This window comes from Mya arenaria, chromosome 2, assembly GCF_026914265.1.
Source record: "Mya arenaria isolate MELC-2E11 chromosome 2, ASM2691426v1".
Taxonomy (NCBI): Eukaryota; Metazoa; Mollusca; class Bivalvia; order Myida; family Myidae; genus Mya; species Mya arenaria.
The window spans coordinates 23140771-23156842 of NC_069123.1; the positions used below are offsets into that span (position 1 = coordinate 23140771).

A 16072-nucleotide genomic window follows, 5' to 3' on the forward strand; every position below is an offset into this window, starting at 1 on the left:
GAGTGTGGTAAACAGATATAATAATTGTATCCAACTAAATCATGCTCTGTTTAATTGGTTTATGAAACAAATTGTTCAGCTATAGTATGCTTAGAATTAAAATATATATATATATTCAAGATTTTTCGAGATATTGGAAATCTGTTCTATCGATTAAAAAGGAGGGTTTCCAGGCCAGCCTCAAGCTGAGAGATCATAAACTGTAGGGCACTGGCTTTTGCAGCTCGCGCACGCTTTACTAAGACTCGTGTTTCCCGTGCACAGCATGGCGTACAGCTGGTTTCTTGAAACACTTAACTCGGACATTGTTTTTGATTATTTTCGACATTGTATCTCTGATGAATTGTGTATGTTAAATTGTTGTTATAACTCAATTTCTTTCAGGTATAAAAGAAAGGAAAAATGATCGAGAAAAATGCCAAAAAGAACAAATGTTTCCTCGACAATGTCTATATTTTTCAGGGTTTTTAAAACGATTCTTCGGCAAAAAAGCTGACATTTACTGAGCAAACAAAATACCATATAGCACGACATATCGCTTTTGTAATATTCGTTCATTTTCGTCAGCAGACAAAATACCAAATGGCACGACACACCCCTTTTGGCATTTTCACCAGCATAAATAAAATACCAAAAATCACACCTTACCCCTTTTGACATTTTCGTTTTGATTTCTTCTTTTTACTGAGATCATTCGAAGATTTTTCGCCCGTCTTATCCTTATCCATCTTATCCTTGTTGTATTTTTCACTACTCGCCTCCTTATCTATGAGATCATCTAGATGCGTGAAGGGGCCGTTTTTCCCGACTTGCAAGGTTGTGGGGTCTTCTATTTGTAGATCATCTATTGAAGTACCCATCTTTTCTCGTAGATAGTCGTGTTGGTGTGTATAGTCTTTATATTCTTCTTCTGAAAGTGCTATATCACCCATGTATCCATCTGAAAAAAGACAAAATCAAAACATGTAAATTCGATTTTCGTTCATAAGTTATATTTTCGTCTAAAATAATATTGTAATCCACCCGCGCATGCGCATATGTGTGCTTCTTCTCTGTCGCGTGTGGATAAAAATCACGACATGTTAATTCACTTCCACCAAGAGGTATCTTCGCAAAAAGCTAAGGTATCGCACTCGGATCTCTTTTACCTCACTCTGTTTCTTCAAGTCTTCCAGTGTCTGGATTTGACTGCGAATTGCTGTCACTTCTAGTTCATGTCACTTATAGCCTTTAAACACAATTTAAGTCGTGATGGCGTCACAATCAGCCATAATGCAGCCAATGGGTGCGGGCAGACCTTGATAAACTCAAATAAACAATACACTTGCACGCATAAACATTAAGTTTATGCATTGAAGTAGAATTAATATCAAGATGCATGCTTCATTATAACACAATCGCTTCAAAAACCATGTAAGATTTGATATTTTTAAATCGAATTAGTAACCGCAGGCATTTCATATCTAGAAATATTATTAGTGACTTGGTACTGGTATCAATCCATTCAGTGTTTTATTTAGTCAAAGACAGCATCATGAAATTGAATAAACATATTTTTGTAGCAAACAAACACATCTGGGGGAGGGAGGGGGTGATATACTGACGCAAGACCTTATGTAATATAAATTGTATACGTTCGAATCGACGCCGCATAAGAACGGGTAGTACAATGTAATAACTTATACATTATAATTATACTGAATCATCACAACTAGATGCAGGAAGATGCAAGGTATGCGTCATAATGAGCATTCATTCTCACAGACAATACCAGATGTTACAATCTTCGCCTCGTGTCAATTTTGTAATAGGAACATCCAACACGTGTTCACGTGCATTTCAAGGATAATACACTCACGATGTCTGACACACTAACCGCTCAAGTGCATTTTTGTAAGAATATGTTATGGGTTTTTTAATCCTCATGCTTTTCATGCCATACGTATGTTTTATTTTTTATGCTTTACTGAAATCATCCATCTGCACCAACTGCACTTCCACATTATATTCGAATGAAGTTTGTTCTTAAAGCGACTCGCTCATGTTTCGGTACTTACTAACGCTATTCAAAATCGTGGACTTCAAAGACATTATATGAGCATATATCAATATTTGTTGAAGGTTCAAGCAGGCAGTATAAAAAATTTAACACTTCTTATGATTTGCCTCACTTTATTTCGTTATACAAAAAGTGTATTTTACAAAAACATAAGTGATCCCGTGTAAGGTTACTGTATATGAATTTTGGATGCCAGATGACTCCATCGGATTGTGTTATCATTTGAAATGGTTTTATGAATAGTAAAATAATATGTTAAAAAAGCATCGAAATAAATATTGGAAAGAAAAAAATCCCGGCCTTGGAAAATTGAAAAAAAATAGGCCATTTCATGTTTGATTTCAATTAAAATAAGTACAATCCTTCAAACAGCAATGACTATATTGATGAACCTTTTACCATACAAGAACCTTTAACCATTACTAAATGCATATTATACGCCTTTAGAATTAAAATCAAAGCGCTTAAAGCATTTGTTGAGTTTCGACCTGCTGCAATTTGTGAGTATAGTCGTGTAATGCGGAATGGAATGGAAAGTGTGTGAGGATTTTTCAGTCTGTCTTAGTAATTTCAGCCCAAAGTCTTGAGGATGTTGCATATGTGTATTTATAAACCACTGACATAATTATGTCCTTTTTGTCCACGAGTGACATGGGGCTGTATTCATTAAGCATCTTAGTAACATTTTTCAACTTAGTGAAACATTGCCATTTTTCTCATTTGAATTTTCAGAAAACGAACAATGTTTGTAGACCAAAAATATGAAAATCAGCAAGAAAATGGTCTTAACAATATACGCATATGAATAAATTTGATGAAAAGTTGCGAGTATTTAAAAATTATAAAAATTTATAAAAAAATACGATATTCTCACTAAGTTAAAAATGTTCACTAAGATGCTTATTGAATACGGCCCATGGACATTATGTTATAGTTGGGGATACATCAATACATATAGTGAGACTTAAGCTGCACTCTTACTCCCAAATAAGATTTACAACAATTAATACAAATGTTTTAATATACCAAAATGAATGAATAAATGTCGAAAAGAATGGTTCTCATGAACGATACCGAGTTTAATTCGAAATAAAGTTGCAGAAAACACGGTATTTCTACCTGATGAGACAATAGTAGATCACAGTTAATCATTTAGCACTCACCAATCATTTAATATTTTTGCGTGTTCACTTATTCAATACACGGTTGTAATCTGGTTACCAGTAATTAATATTTTCCATAATTCATTATTTATTAAGTAGTAAGAGGTTATCCCTCAAAATTTATGTTTGTTTTACATATATTGATTTTGAATAAGAGTTCCACTTTAGTATGTGGGTGATTCGATCAGAGGAATTTTGCGCGAGGATTGTTTTATTGTAGAAAGAGACCATAAACATAAACCTAATTACCATGCCCAATGCCTTTTGTTGGATGAACTTGGTTAGTTTAGTTTAGTTTCCATATAAGGTTCAATATGCAATTGAGAATTTATCAATACTTACATGTAATTATTTGGATATTCCACATTATAAATGAATAGTTCAAGTGACTGGTACTCCATTGGTTGGATTTAATTGAGTATCAGCATAAAAAAAATCTAAAAGTATGTTGCGAAGGAATTCATGAGCATGCATATGCACTATCTTAATATGTTTGTGTTAATTTGTTGAACAAGTTACATTACTATTTTCACTAAATGGAGCAGGCCGGCAGCCTTTCAACGCTTTAAGCGCTTTGATTTGCTTAGGGTACCAGTCTAGTTACTTTTATGCACGACGGGGGGGGGGGGGGGGGGGGAACAGCATCTGCAGCAGGCACTAGATGCGTTTAACCAAACAATGCATACATCATGCAAATCAGCTTAAAGACCTCATTGAAGAAGGTGTTAATGCACTTGATTATCTGTTAATTGTAAACTATAATCTTTCAAAAATATCTGACTGTCTACAGTGAAATACCGGGTATTGAACGGTACAAAATCATTCAAGGAATAGCGTTTCGTTTTAATGAGATCTAACTCGATTGTGGCTTTGCTGTCGTAAACTATCCCTTTAAATGATTGATCTACTTATTTTGCAAAAATGTTATGTGCACTTCTGACGCTTTCCATTGTGCAAAAGCTGCATAAACTATTGCTGTTGGTATTGACACCATCACGTTGGTTCCATTAAATTTAGATGAGAATAAACGGCATAAGTGGAAATATGATCGTTCGTCTGTGAACCACAAAATGATTCCTCTGTTCCAGAACACATTTAATATCAATCACAGCGGAAATAATAAAAACAACAACAACAACAACAGCAATAACAACAATAACAGGCACAAATATCATTAGGCGTGGTAAAAAAATCGGTGTGCAACGAACAATAAAAAGACCCTTCAGCTGTCGGCATATTACCCCCCAATAAAGGGGCTGCTACACCCTACGTGGACGTGTACGTGTGGGCTACGTTTTGAATGCCACGCTATCCATGTATACAATTACACGTTTTAAATGTCTGGTTGATCAAAGAAATGTCCGCCTCTCCTCCAAGAGGTTGTAGGTCCAAACCCTATCATGGGTTCTTTCTCGTGACCGCTCTAAAGGTTCACCAGTACAGATTTCGATCTCTAAAGTCATTCATATCACCTGTCAGCTGCCTTCACATATTAGTATAAACGAATGTCGTAGGAGACTTGTTTGAAATGAACGGTCATTGCATCTACTACTTCATAAGGTAAATGTTTTTTTCGAAGAGTTGGTGAGCTTACCGATAAAAATGGAAAGAGGGAGTTCGCAAAGTATGTGTACGGGTGCTATTTAGTGCATGTAGAGTTTCGCAACCGCTCAATAAGTCTCATTTGGAACACCTTGGCCATTTTTAACCTCGGACGTATGCCGGATCATCAGTAGAAGTAGTTCGTGTAAATTTAAATAATGGTATTAATCAATTGTATTATTTAAACGTGTAATTTGTATTACTAAAATCAAACTGATTCCCATTGAAGTGTTTAATTGCATAAATAATTTAGGTCCCCATGAGAAAGGTTATACAGTTTAACTGCTAAATTGATATCAATACGTGATCTAATGCAATGGCTACTGACATTGTAAACCGTCCATATACATCCGAGGTTGTTTTTATTGGAAAATGGCCGACGTGCTCCGAATGTTCCATTCTCTGCTGTCAGCTTCTTGAGAACCAGAACACATAAAGCTTAGAAAGTAGTTACACATTTAGTTAACACTTGTAAAAGGTTGTTGGAGCATAACATTCACGACTACATTATTCTCAAATCGATACGTATTTAAATCATGCTTTCAGAAAAAAGTAAAATAATTTGTGAGAAAATGGATAACAATACTCACAAATGTGAACAATATTGTTACTGAATGTTGTTGTCTTAAACACTGTCCCTGAACAAGGTTGTGCGCATAATATGCTGGGACACAGCCCCGTGTTTGCACTGGGCTAGCTCACATTTCTACCGAAACACTTGTCCCACCCCATATAGAAATATACGGTCATCATACGGTACCCTCACGTTAACTGCTGGATGGGTGTTATTTCATTGTAATGTTATTTGTACCATTTCGACCCCTCCCCCTCCACCAAAAAAATAAATAATAAAAATAAAATAAATAAATAAATAAATAAAATTAGAAACATAAATAAATGATTTTGACAAAACATTTTTTTCCTTAATAGAATCTCACAGACATGTGCATTCTTAAATGCCTTAAATTCATAACCCTTTGCAACGACATTGTTCTTCATAGAGTGTTCACCTCTGACACAAAAAATACCGACGGCAAAATGAATGGCAGAATGACTATCCGAGATAATGCCCCAAATGAACATGAATAGGACGCGCGGTGATCTGTTCGATAAGTCAATCTTTATCGAGTATGGCATATAGTAAATGGAATTCCATTATGTGTTCGGAATACGTTAGTAGAAGTCCATGTCTATAGAAAAAGATAAATTAACGAGCTGTCAGTTCAGTTAGGGAGGTGACACGCTACCCATTTCTGAACTTGTCAAAATAACAATATCTGTCCAGCGCGTTCAATGAATGTTTGTGTCCTAAATGCTACATTTGATATCTCGTGGATATTATTGTAGGACAACTGAAGAAAACTGTCATATTCGGTTGACGCGCGTACTCATTTCACGCATAGAGGATTCCGAATGAAGAAGTTTCGCCTAAATGAGCAATTTGATTGGTCTGACGAGCGTTATCTGTCCAAGATTATCGTTAATACGGTCATCACTTTCACTCTTAAAGATAAAGAAAAAGCCCGTCTGCGGTTTCGTATGGTGAAAAATAAAATATATAATTTATGGTCTTGAATAAATACTCAATTATCACGTGTGATGCGTTATGAAAACATCTCATACACAGTCTTTTTTCTGAAAGCAACTGCGGAATCTGAAAATGTACAGTTTTTATTGAAATACATGTATATTCTATTCAGTATTGCGGATGTCATTACTTCACTAAACGATAATCCTGATTTCAGAGGTTTGTGGGTGACGCGTACATATTTGTCGGAAGTATACATCTTACTGGAGGTGGCCATTCAAGTTGTTATGAGTCATAACGCCTCTCATTAAAGGCATATATAACGTCTTTTATTAAAATGCATCAATGAAAATGATGTTTACAAGTCAACGTATCGAGAGTTTCAACATACCAACTATATTCTCTGTGATGAAAACATTCCATATACAATAAAACATTTAGCTTTCGATTGCAAATGAGTTTGAGAGATGTGTTTTAAAGTCAAATAAGTATAAAAAAATGACTGAAAGCGATGCCCAACTCGTTAGTATTCACTTTAAATAAAACGAAAACTTAATTATACACCAATAACTTCCTTATTTTTACTTATTCGATACAAATCTGTCTGTTTAAGATCAGTTCAACCATCGTTCAATTTGAGGATCATAATAAATCAGGATAGCAGTTTCCTTTCAAGAAACAAGTATTATTCCTTTTTGATATGAACTATAGAATACTTTTTGGAATCATTAGCACGCTAATCTAAGTATCTCCGCAGTTGAATACTTAGTTCCATCATTATCGGAAAAACAACAGGTAATCATTTTACGCAATATTGGTGACTATGTTGTTTCATCTTCATGTTTATATTTAGAACAAATTAGCCCATTAATTTGTATTCATTAATGACAGATATTGTATAATCTTCTGCTTGTTACCACATTTGTATGTAATCTATATATCGAATGCTACAAACATAGATAATTCATTAGACATATATCGTATACCGCGGCACTAGGACGCTTCCATAAAAATACTCAGATGCAGACACTTACAATTTATCTGATTAAATACTGCATCCGTCGCAGTTCATTATTGAGATGCAAAATGCTACGATTATATAGAGTAATGCTTATCTTCCGTAAATAGGACAAAAATTAACAAAAAATTGTTTTGTCCTTTAAAGGGACTTGCTCATGTTTTTGACCGATTTCTTTTTCACGACGATGCATTTGAAAACCCTAATATTATAATTGTTTTACTCTTTGATATCGACATTTGCAGAAAAATACAATTAAAGAATAAACAAAAACCCTGGTTATCGTGGGGAGCGAGACCACCCCAGTACAGTCAAGAACAAATTAGATAACTGACAACAATACCGCTCGCCCACAAGGATTCATACATAAATCGAGGGATGTTTATCCTTGAAGACTCGTGGACTTATGTATACAATAGTTGAGCATAAATCAACATTTGTTGAATGCTTCCAGCCGTCAGTATATTAATTTTAACACTTCTAATGATTTGCCACACTTTATTTCGTCATAAAAAGTGCGATTTACAGGAGCGTGTCCCTTTAAAAGTCCGACTCACAAAAATACTCGTAACCCAAACTTTACTTCTCCGGCGGTCATATTCTCTTATTATTATTTTGCTCATTTTCATTACGGAATTAAGCAAAAACCTTCCTACCTACCTATCAACTTACCTAATTACCTTCAAACCAACCCATCAAAATGTGGGTCGGGTAAGGGCAAACACATTGTGATTTAATCGTTGCCTAAGAGACACGGATAATCGCATTTCAGTCTAGGATATATTATTTCAGATGCTACTCATTAATACGGTCGATATTCAGTACGCAGGAGCTTGGTACGCAGGAGGTTGGTACGCGGTACGCAGAAATTAAAAAAAAATGTACTCATTCCGTACGCTGACTTTTAAATTTGTTAAAGATGTTACGCAGGATTCAGAAAAAAAATTATAGTGAGTTTTCGGTACGCGAGGGGCGGGGCCCTCGTGACTCCGACTTACAAACATTCCGGCAATGTTAGCCGGAAAACCGAAATGGCTCAGCTGCGGGTTATATCGTGTCGCCGGTAATTAAACCTGACAAATTACAATCGCACAGACGCTTAGAAATGCTAGTCATTTCCACTGAAGCGACCCGTATGCAATTTTTCTGACAACTATTATACCCAAAATAATGTTGATAACGTTATAGCTTGTAGATATTGTTGTGCGTCTTTTTGTAGCTTTTAGTTGCCAGATTGTGCACGTACATACACAGGTGCGTGTAATGAAGGATTTGTGAAGGAAATCGTATTTGGTTTTTGAAGGGATTGAGAAATGATTCGAGATTTTTGCAATATTTCCTTTCACATTTTCTGATATTTTGTTTATCAATAAGCAAGCATTACGTGCTTTTACTTGACATGCATTTCTAGATAGCAAAAAACTGTTTTAATATAAAATGATTTATACCAGGATTCACCGTCAGATGAACTTAATGGAAGAAACCAAACTGAACGATGCCAATACGTTTTTGTTATAGATTTGATAGATTCTGTAATCCCAAACTTTATTAGACCTCCAATTAATTTGATCCCCAGACTCCGGGAAAGATTCTACAATAATGATCAAGATATTGCAATAATAAAATACACAGGTGTAACCGACTACCGGGGTCGATGGGTATCTTCCTATCTCACTATTTCAATGAGGCGTTCCATCATCATTCGGACCGGTCCCTTTAAATGGAGTTGTCAGCGGGGAGCATCCCAGCAAGACCGTACTTAAATATGTTTTGCCAAGAAAAACAACAACATTTATTTTCTCTTTTTTTAAGTTGAGAAGGGGGCGTGGGAAGTTTTCAAAAATTGAAGTCATTTCTGCACTTAAAACACATACAAATGAATCATAGAAAGATGATGTGAAAAGTATACATACAAATAGTATATACGACACGAATTTATACTTGATTGATCTCAAAATGTTTCCTCTTAAAGTGACTCTCATACATACACATGTATAATAAACATCTATTTAGACTGATAAACCTTTAACTACTTACTAAATAATGCATTTATGGAAAATATTAATTACTTATAGCAAGATTGTCACCGTATATTTAATAGCTGAAAACGCAAACATATTAAATGCTAGAAGATTGACTGTGATCTACTCGTCCTACCTCGTCTCATAAGGTAGAAATGCCGTGTTTTCTGCACCTTTTTTTCAAATTAAACATGGTAACCTTCACATAGGAATCATTTTTTCGACATTTATTCATTCAATTTGGTATATCAAAACAATTGTATTAATTGCGGAAAATCTGATTTTTTCTCCCACAAATCAATATATGCTTGGCTCCAAAATGGACTGAAAGATCAATGTGTGGGATCATAAAATTAAGGAAGTTCAATAAAAATGACAACTAATCAAACTTTGTTTGGCCTTTAAGGTTATAATTACAACGACAGGCGTAAATCGTTCTGATAGATGTCATGTAAGATGCCAAGAGTGTACAACATGTCCATCTAAAACCTACATTACAATTTTGCGTAAATTCACTGTCCCTGGACCTTTAACATGACTAACTAATAAAGCGGTTCATTTGAAGTTGTGTTTTTTTTTTCAAAATGTTTCAATATGTAATTTGATGACAAGATCATATACAATTTCCACCCGATATTCTATGTATGTGGTAAGTCGTAATACATAAACATTTACATATAAATTAGAGTAAATGAAAAAGTCCTTTTCTGCACCATTACCTGTTAGGGTCAATCATGTTTTCAATTAGTATCCAATATTAGTACAATAAAGTGACGTAAAATGACTTAAATGTGGTAACACAAATTGTATTGAAAGACGGCAGGATTGCAACATTACCTCAGACATTCTCAATGTGCAGTAAAACGGTTCGAGTTACACAAAGCCAACCCGACACTTGATGCTCGGAGATTGGGTTTCTTTATTACCCTGTTTTCATCCATTTCGTCATTAAACCTGTGTTATATACCGAGTAGCGAGAACGAAACTCTAGCTCGGCTTCAAAAGAAATTGATCAGGTAAATAAAGTGAAGCGAACATTTGATGTTGGCTGTTGATATATAAACAAAATCAGCTGCAATGAGACGGATAGGCACTGACAGGAATATGTTTCATAATGAGTAGCTTTGGTTTTTGATGACTTCATTTGATGTTCCCGCGTATACCTTGTTCATTTTAACAGGGAGAGAGGTCGCAGTGGTTGTATGATGAATATGCTTTAAAGAATAGGATGTGCATGCATTGAGTGGCATTTGCTCTTGTAGCGTCACAACTACATTTACAACGACCATCATCATCATCATCATCATCATCATCATCATTATCATCATCATCAATCATCAATATCATCATCGCCATAGTCATCGTCGTCGTCGTCGTCGTCATGATCGCCATCTTTGACGTCAAACAACATTTGGATAAGCGAGCAATACCTTTCCAAACGTAATTAAATCATAAATGATCACCAGGCATCACACTTTGACGTTATGATTTAATTAAAGAAATGCCTGTTATTTGTGGGTCGATAACCTTCAGTAAGTAAAATACCTTCATTAACAATATGAACATAAATAAAGTTTGAGACTTCTCTGAGCAGCTGTGGAGGTCACGCTAATGGCTAATACCGTAGTTACAAATGCAGCAGCATAGTTAATTATTTATTGGACTTGTTTGGAAGTCAGCACTCCGTCTATTTGTCCACAATTCCAGTGGCTCTCCTGACAATACTCCAATGCATGCATGTATGCACATCTGCCAGATACTTTGATGAATCTGCCAATAGCTTCGTCAGATCTGCAGACCGGGTTACGTCCTTTGTCTTTGCGGCTCAAGTCTAGGTGATCCGTTACTTCTATTAGTTTAATCATGATTACCGGTGAATCATTCTCGTTATACATTAGTTTTATTCCTTACATAAGAATAAGCTACGCGCAGTTTAACTGGAATTTCCCGGCTATGAATATAAACTGAAGAAAACTGTTCCAATTCCATTAAAATAATACCGATGACTTGTGTTTGATTTGAAAATCACAACATTTCTATTACTTTACTGCATTTTATTTTTCATAAAGAACGCATGAATCCTTGCCTGCTCTGTATTTTCGGATGTTGCATTTTTAGTACATGTATCGTTGTATAAATCTAAGTATATCTAAAAAAAATGTATATTTCATACAATAAAATATAATGCAATATAAAATATAGTTTTGTATATAAAGGTACCGAAGTTGACAACTTACAAGCTTTGCATGGATCCATGTACATATCGTTTGAAGTTCTGTAAGGGTGAGTTCCATGTTTAGCAGCGTTTTCTATTATTCCAACAGTAGCCATTTTCTCACAATTAACTATCAATATCAAAGTCGAGATTTGACACAAAATCACTTGAAACCACGTCCGAATTTCCATTCTGCTGTATGTATCAATTTCCAGCACGCATACACACACTGCCTATCGAACAATTTCAAGACCACTTGTTAATGAACAACACAAAAACAAAATCCGAGTACCAGACACTAATCCGAATAATCCATTTACACCTTACAGATAAAATAACAAATAGTGTCAATCAGTCTCGTAATGGAATCCCCTATAAAGCCCTTAACAATAACCCGTAACTTTCTCTCTCTTACTTGTTAAACTACTGATACTATAGCGTAGCGAAGTTACTCTGTTGAGAAGTCTAACGAGACTATGGGCGAATTGGTTAAGTTATAGAAGCGCACAGGGTATGAATGGTTCTACACTGGGTGTATTCGGTGTGGACGAAAGCGTCCGTAGGTATTCCGTATTCCGTGTCCGCTTTGGGGCCGTTTCTATAAAGATCTTAGTCGAAAATCAAAAATATCTAATTGTCAACGTTTCATTTTAAAAAAAAAAGATTTGAGTGAGCTGAATTTTAGCCACTATTAAAAAAGAACACAAAGTTAAGCCAAGAAAAAAAATCAATGTGTTGCCATTGATGAGGTTTATACAGAGTGAATAATTTTTAGTAACTACTTTTTGGCAAAAAAATCTTAATCGACCTGAGCCGTTTATTCACAATCACAGTGTCATATTTTCGTTATGTTGTTTGAATTGAACTTTAATGAACACAAAGTCAAAAATCAAAGTGCTGAAAGCACTGATGGACTAGGGCTTCATTCAGGGGAATGTTGACCACCATATTCTAAGCATTGAAAAAAATCGGCTCACATCACAAGGGATCACTGTTTAATGGGCTAGCTTAAACTTTAGACTAAAAATGCTTGCAAGCTGCAAAGGAAATTTGAAAAATCTAGTTAAGTGTGTGTAAAGTGAGGGGGGGTAGGGGGGGGGGGGGCACACATACTTCTTTAATTTGATCAAATCCTTTTATATCAAAGGTCTGTTATTTGCAGTTTCAGAGAATATTTTCAATGATGTAATTATTTACTATATAGAAAACCTGTCACCTCTTTTTCAGGGGAGCTTTAAACCACAGGGCCATACTTTGAACAATCTTTGGTTCTATGCAAGCCCTAAAATATAAACTTCATCGTAAAACTCTTCCTCAAATTTATATATCATATTTAAGCCCAATTCTAGAGTACGCCTCAGTTGTCTGGGATAGTTGTACAATTTATGAAAAAGGGGACCTTGGAAAAACTGCAATACGAAGCAGCAAGAATTGTTACTGGTCTCACACGTTCAGTTTCAATCGCTAGATTAATTAAGGAATTTGGCTGGATTTCATTGTCGGATAGAAGAAAAATGCAAAGTTAATTTTAGTTTACAAATATATCCACGGTGAACTGCCGTCGTATTTATCAGCACACTTTCCACAAACAGTCAATGATTCTAATCCTTATAATCTGAGACACAATGAAAATTTTAATACAATGAATAGACGCCTCGAAATATATAATCGTTCAACGATACCGTCATCCTTGTCATTGTGGAATTCACTAGATATAGAAACAAGACACTTACCAACTCTCTCAATGTTTAAGCGTCAATTAAAAGATCAATTTAAACAAACCCCCATCCCATCTTATTATACTTGTGGAGAACGTCGCTTCTACGTATATCATGCGCGACTGAGAAACTTTTGCAATGACCTAAATTCCGACTTGTTTCACAGCCACCTTCGAGACTCTCCACTATGTATTAATTGCAATGTAGAAGAAGATGCTGAACACTTCTCATTTCGATGTTCACTATTCACCAACCAGCGATTAAATCTCTTTAGAAATACTCGAAAATTCCATCCGCTCAGTACAGATAAACTGCTATTTGGTTTAAACAACCTTTCAGAAGAGGACCACGTCCTGATCTTTAGTGAAGTTCAACGTTTTATTAAGACTTCCCAACGTTTTAGCTAATTTAGCAATCGGTATCAGGACCTCATCTTCTCTCGATCTCTCTTTCTCTCACACGTCTTTCTCTACAACTTCTATTATAGTATCATGTGGGGTTTTTTCACTTAAACAATGCAATATACATTAGATATTACTCTTATTGTTGTTTTATTTTGCTTATAAACACCTTTGCTTGGTATAGAATGTGACGTTTCGGGAGAGGGCTGTAACTGATGTTGGCATAACTCGTGGCCCAATCCCTTTGCATGCTTGATTTTATAATGTCGGTCTAAATATTGTGTTGAAATTTGTATTGATATTGTCATTGTGAAATGTGTTCTCATGCAATAAAATATTATTAAATTAAATTAGAACAATCTTTGTAAAAGACATCTACATTGTACACCTATGTCAGACTGCATACACAATGCTATTAGGAAGAAGTTTTTATTTAAAAAGAGAAGAATAATTTTCTCCCTCTTAATTTGTGCTTGGTATTCAATTCATATAACATGTTAATATGATAACTTAGTGCTGTTGATAAATATTAGGCACTGCCTTCTGTCTAATGCTATTCATATTACTGCTGCAGACTTTTGTACATAGCAAAGCAAGTTGAGTAGACCAAGATGAGATGAATATCGTTTTTAAAGTATGAAATATTGAAATGTCTTTTAAATACTTTGACCATCAACTTTCATAACATGGTGTCAGCAGTTCATCACACTGCTAGTGAGAATGGAATACCAAACATTATTTTATTCTTTATTATATACCCATCATCAATCCACATGCAATACATATCACAAAATACTTTGACCCATATTCCGCTCCAGTGCAATACGGCCATATACCACTCTTGTGACGTCACGTCATAACAAGTATGTTGCGCAATATTAAATTGACGTCATTAAACCAATGAGTGCATCCTTAAAATGAAATTTATTATGCAAAGATGTGGCTTCTAAGTGATCTAATCAGTAATGTATATAATAAAAGGGTTAGTAGTACTGCATTTTGATCCGGATATGGCGGAATGTCATATTTGATTCTGGTAGTTTTTTTGTAAATTTGATTTTACTCGGCTTGTGCCTTGTGAAATCCGAATCTGCAAAAATCTACTTGAGTTAAATACAACCTCCTGGATCAAAACGCAGGAACAACAAAACCTGTTACCCCGTGGACAGAGCATCTTTAACCCACAGGGCCATTGTAACTTTGAGCAATCATTGTAAAAGACAACTACATACAAGATGCTTAAAGAAGTACATGTAGCTTGGAAAAATTAAGAATTATTTTTTAGAAGCGATTGAAAGGGGCATGCATTGTAATTTTAAATACATGGGGATCATGACGTCGACTGAAGTGATACGCTGTGCATTTTGAATGGAATTATTGGTGGAGTTGTTTGTTAAGAAATTATTTTCATTAAACAAAACGTGTATGCTCATAAAAGGAAATGATATATATGATGTATTGTATTTTCCTATTGAATGATATCTAATCAAAGCAGCGAAAACCCTTTAGAAACGATTGAAAGGGGCGTGCATTGTAACATTAAATACATGCGGAAGGGGTATTACGACGATTGAAGTGACATTTACATAAACAAAATGACACAAGACGCCCTAAAATAGATTAAGATATGTTTGTTTCCTCGCGCAGTGTGGGCACAAGCGGTCTTGGCCCTCGGCACATTTTTCACTTTTATCTATGTGCAACTCTCACATATTTGCCCGCAGATAGTCTTTCAGCGCTTCGCGCTTTGATTATGTAAGGTCACATAAAGGATATATTGTGCGTTTTAAAAATAACATTTTTTCATCTGTTTAAAATTATGTCAAATGTAGTGCATTGAAATTTTATTATGAGTTTAAAGCTGCACTCTCATTTTGACAACTTTTTTTATTTTTTGTCTTGGAACGAGCCAATTTTTGCGAAAATCCATGGAAACCAGTTATATAAGACTGCTGACCAAAATTTAGATGGCAGAAGTTAAAAAATTGATGTTTTAAGCATTATTCTTATTAATAAACTGTAAGTAACGGTTTAAGCCATAAAACATTAATTTTCGAACGGAAATATTATAAACTACGATTGATTGTTTGTCAGCAATCTGATATCATTGGTTTGAAGATGTTTACGCAAAAATTTGCTCTTTTTAAGACAAAAAAAGTTGTAAAAACGGTAAATCTGTGAGAGTACAGCTTTAAACTATGACAGGAATAATTCAAGGGAATGATTTTTTGTGAATTCTAGCATTAAAATTGTCTGAATCGCATTTATAAATTATGTAAGGTATTCTCACATTGGTCACACTTTTTAAACTTTGTGCTGTCTTCTTTTTGTTTGTCTCAAATTAATA

At 34.9% G+C, this 16072-nt stretch overlaps 1 protein-coding gene across 1 annotated transcript in view; it reads right to left on the reverse strand.

Annotated features, from left to right (window-relative positions):
* LOC128208519 (tolloid-like protein 1) overlaps positions 1–12115 on the reverse strand; it is a 39465-nt gene extending 27350 nt beyond the window's left edge. Inside the window, exons 1-2 of the mRNA XM_052912082.1 lie at positions 11629–12115; positions 649–940 (exon numbers count right to left, since the gene is read on the reverse strand). Coding sequence (XP_052768042.1) covers positions 649–940; positions 11629–11797 — 461 coding nt within the window. The 5' untranslated portion in view covers positions 11798–12115. The remainder of the gene's footprint in view (positions 1–648; positions 941–11628) is intronic.
* Between the last annotated feature and the right edge of the window lie 3957 nt (positions 12116–16072).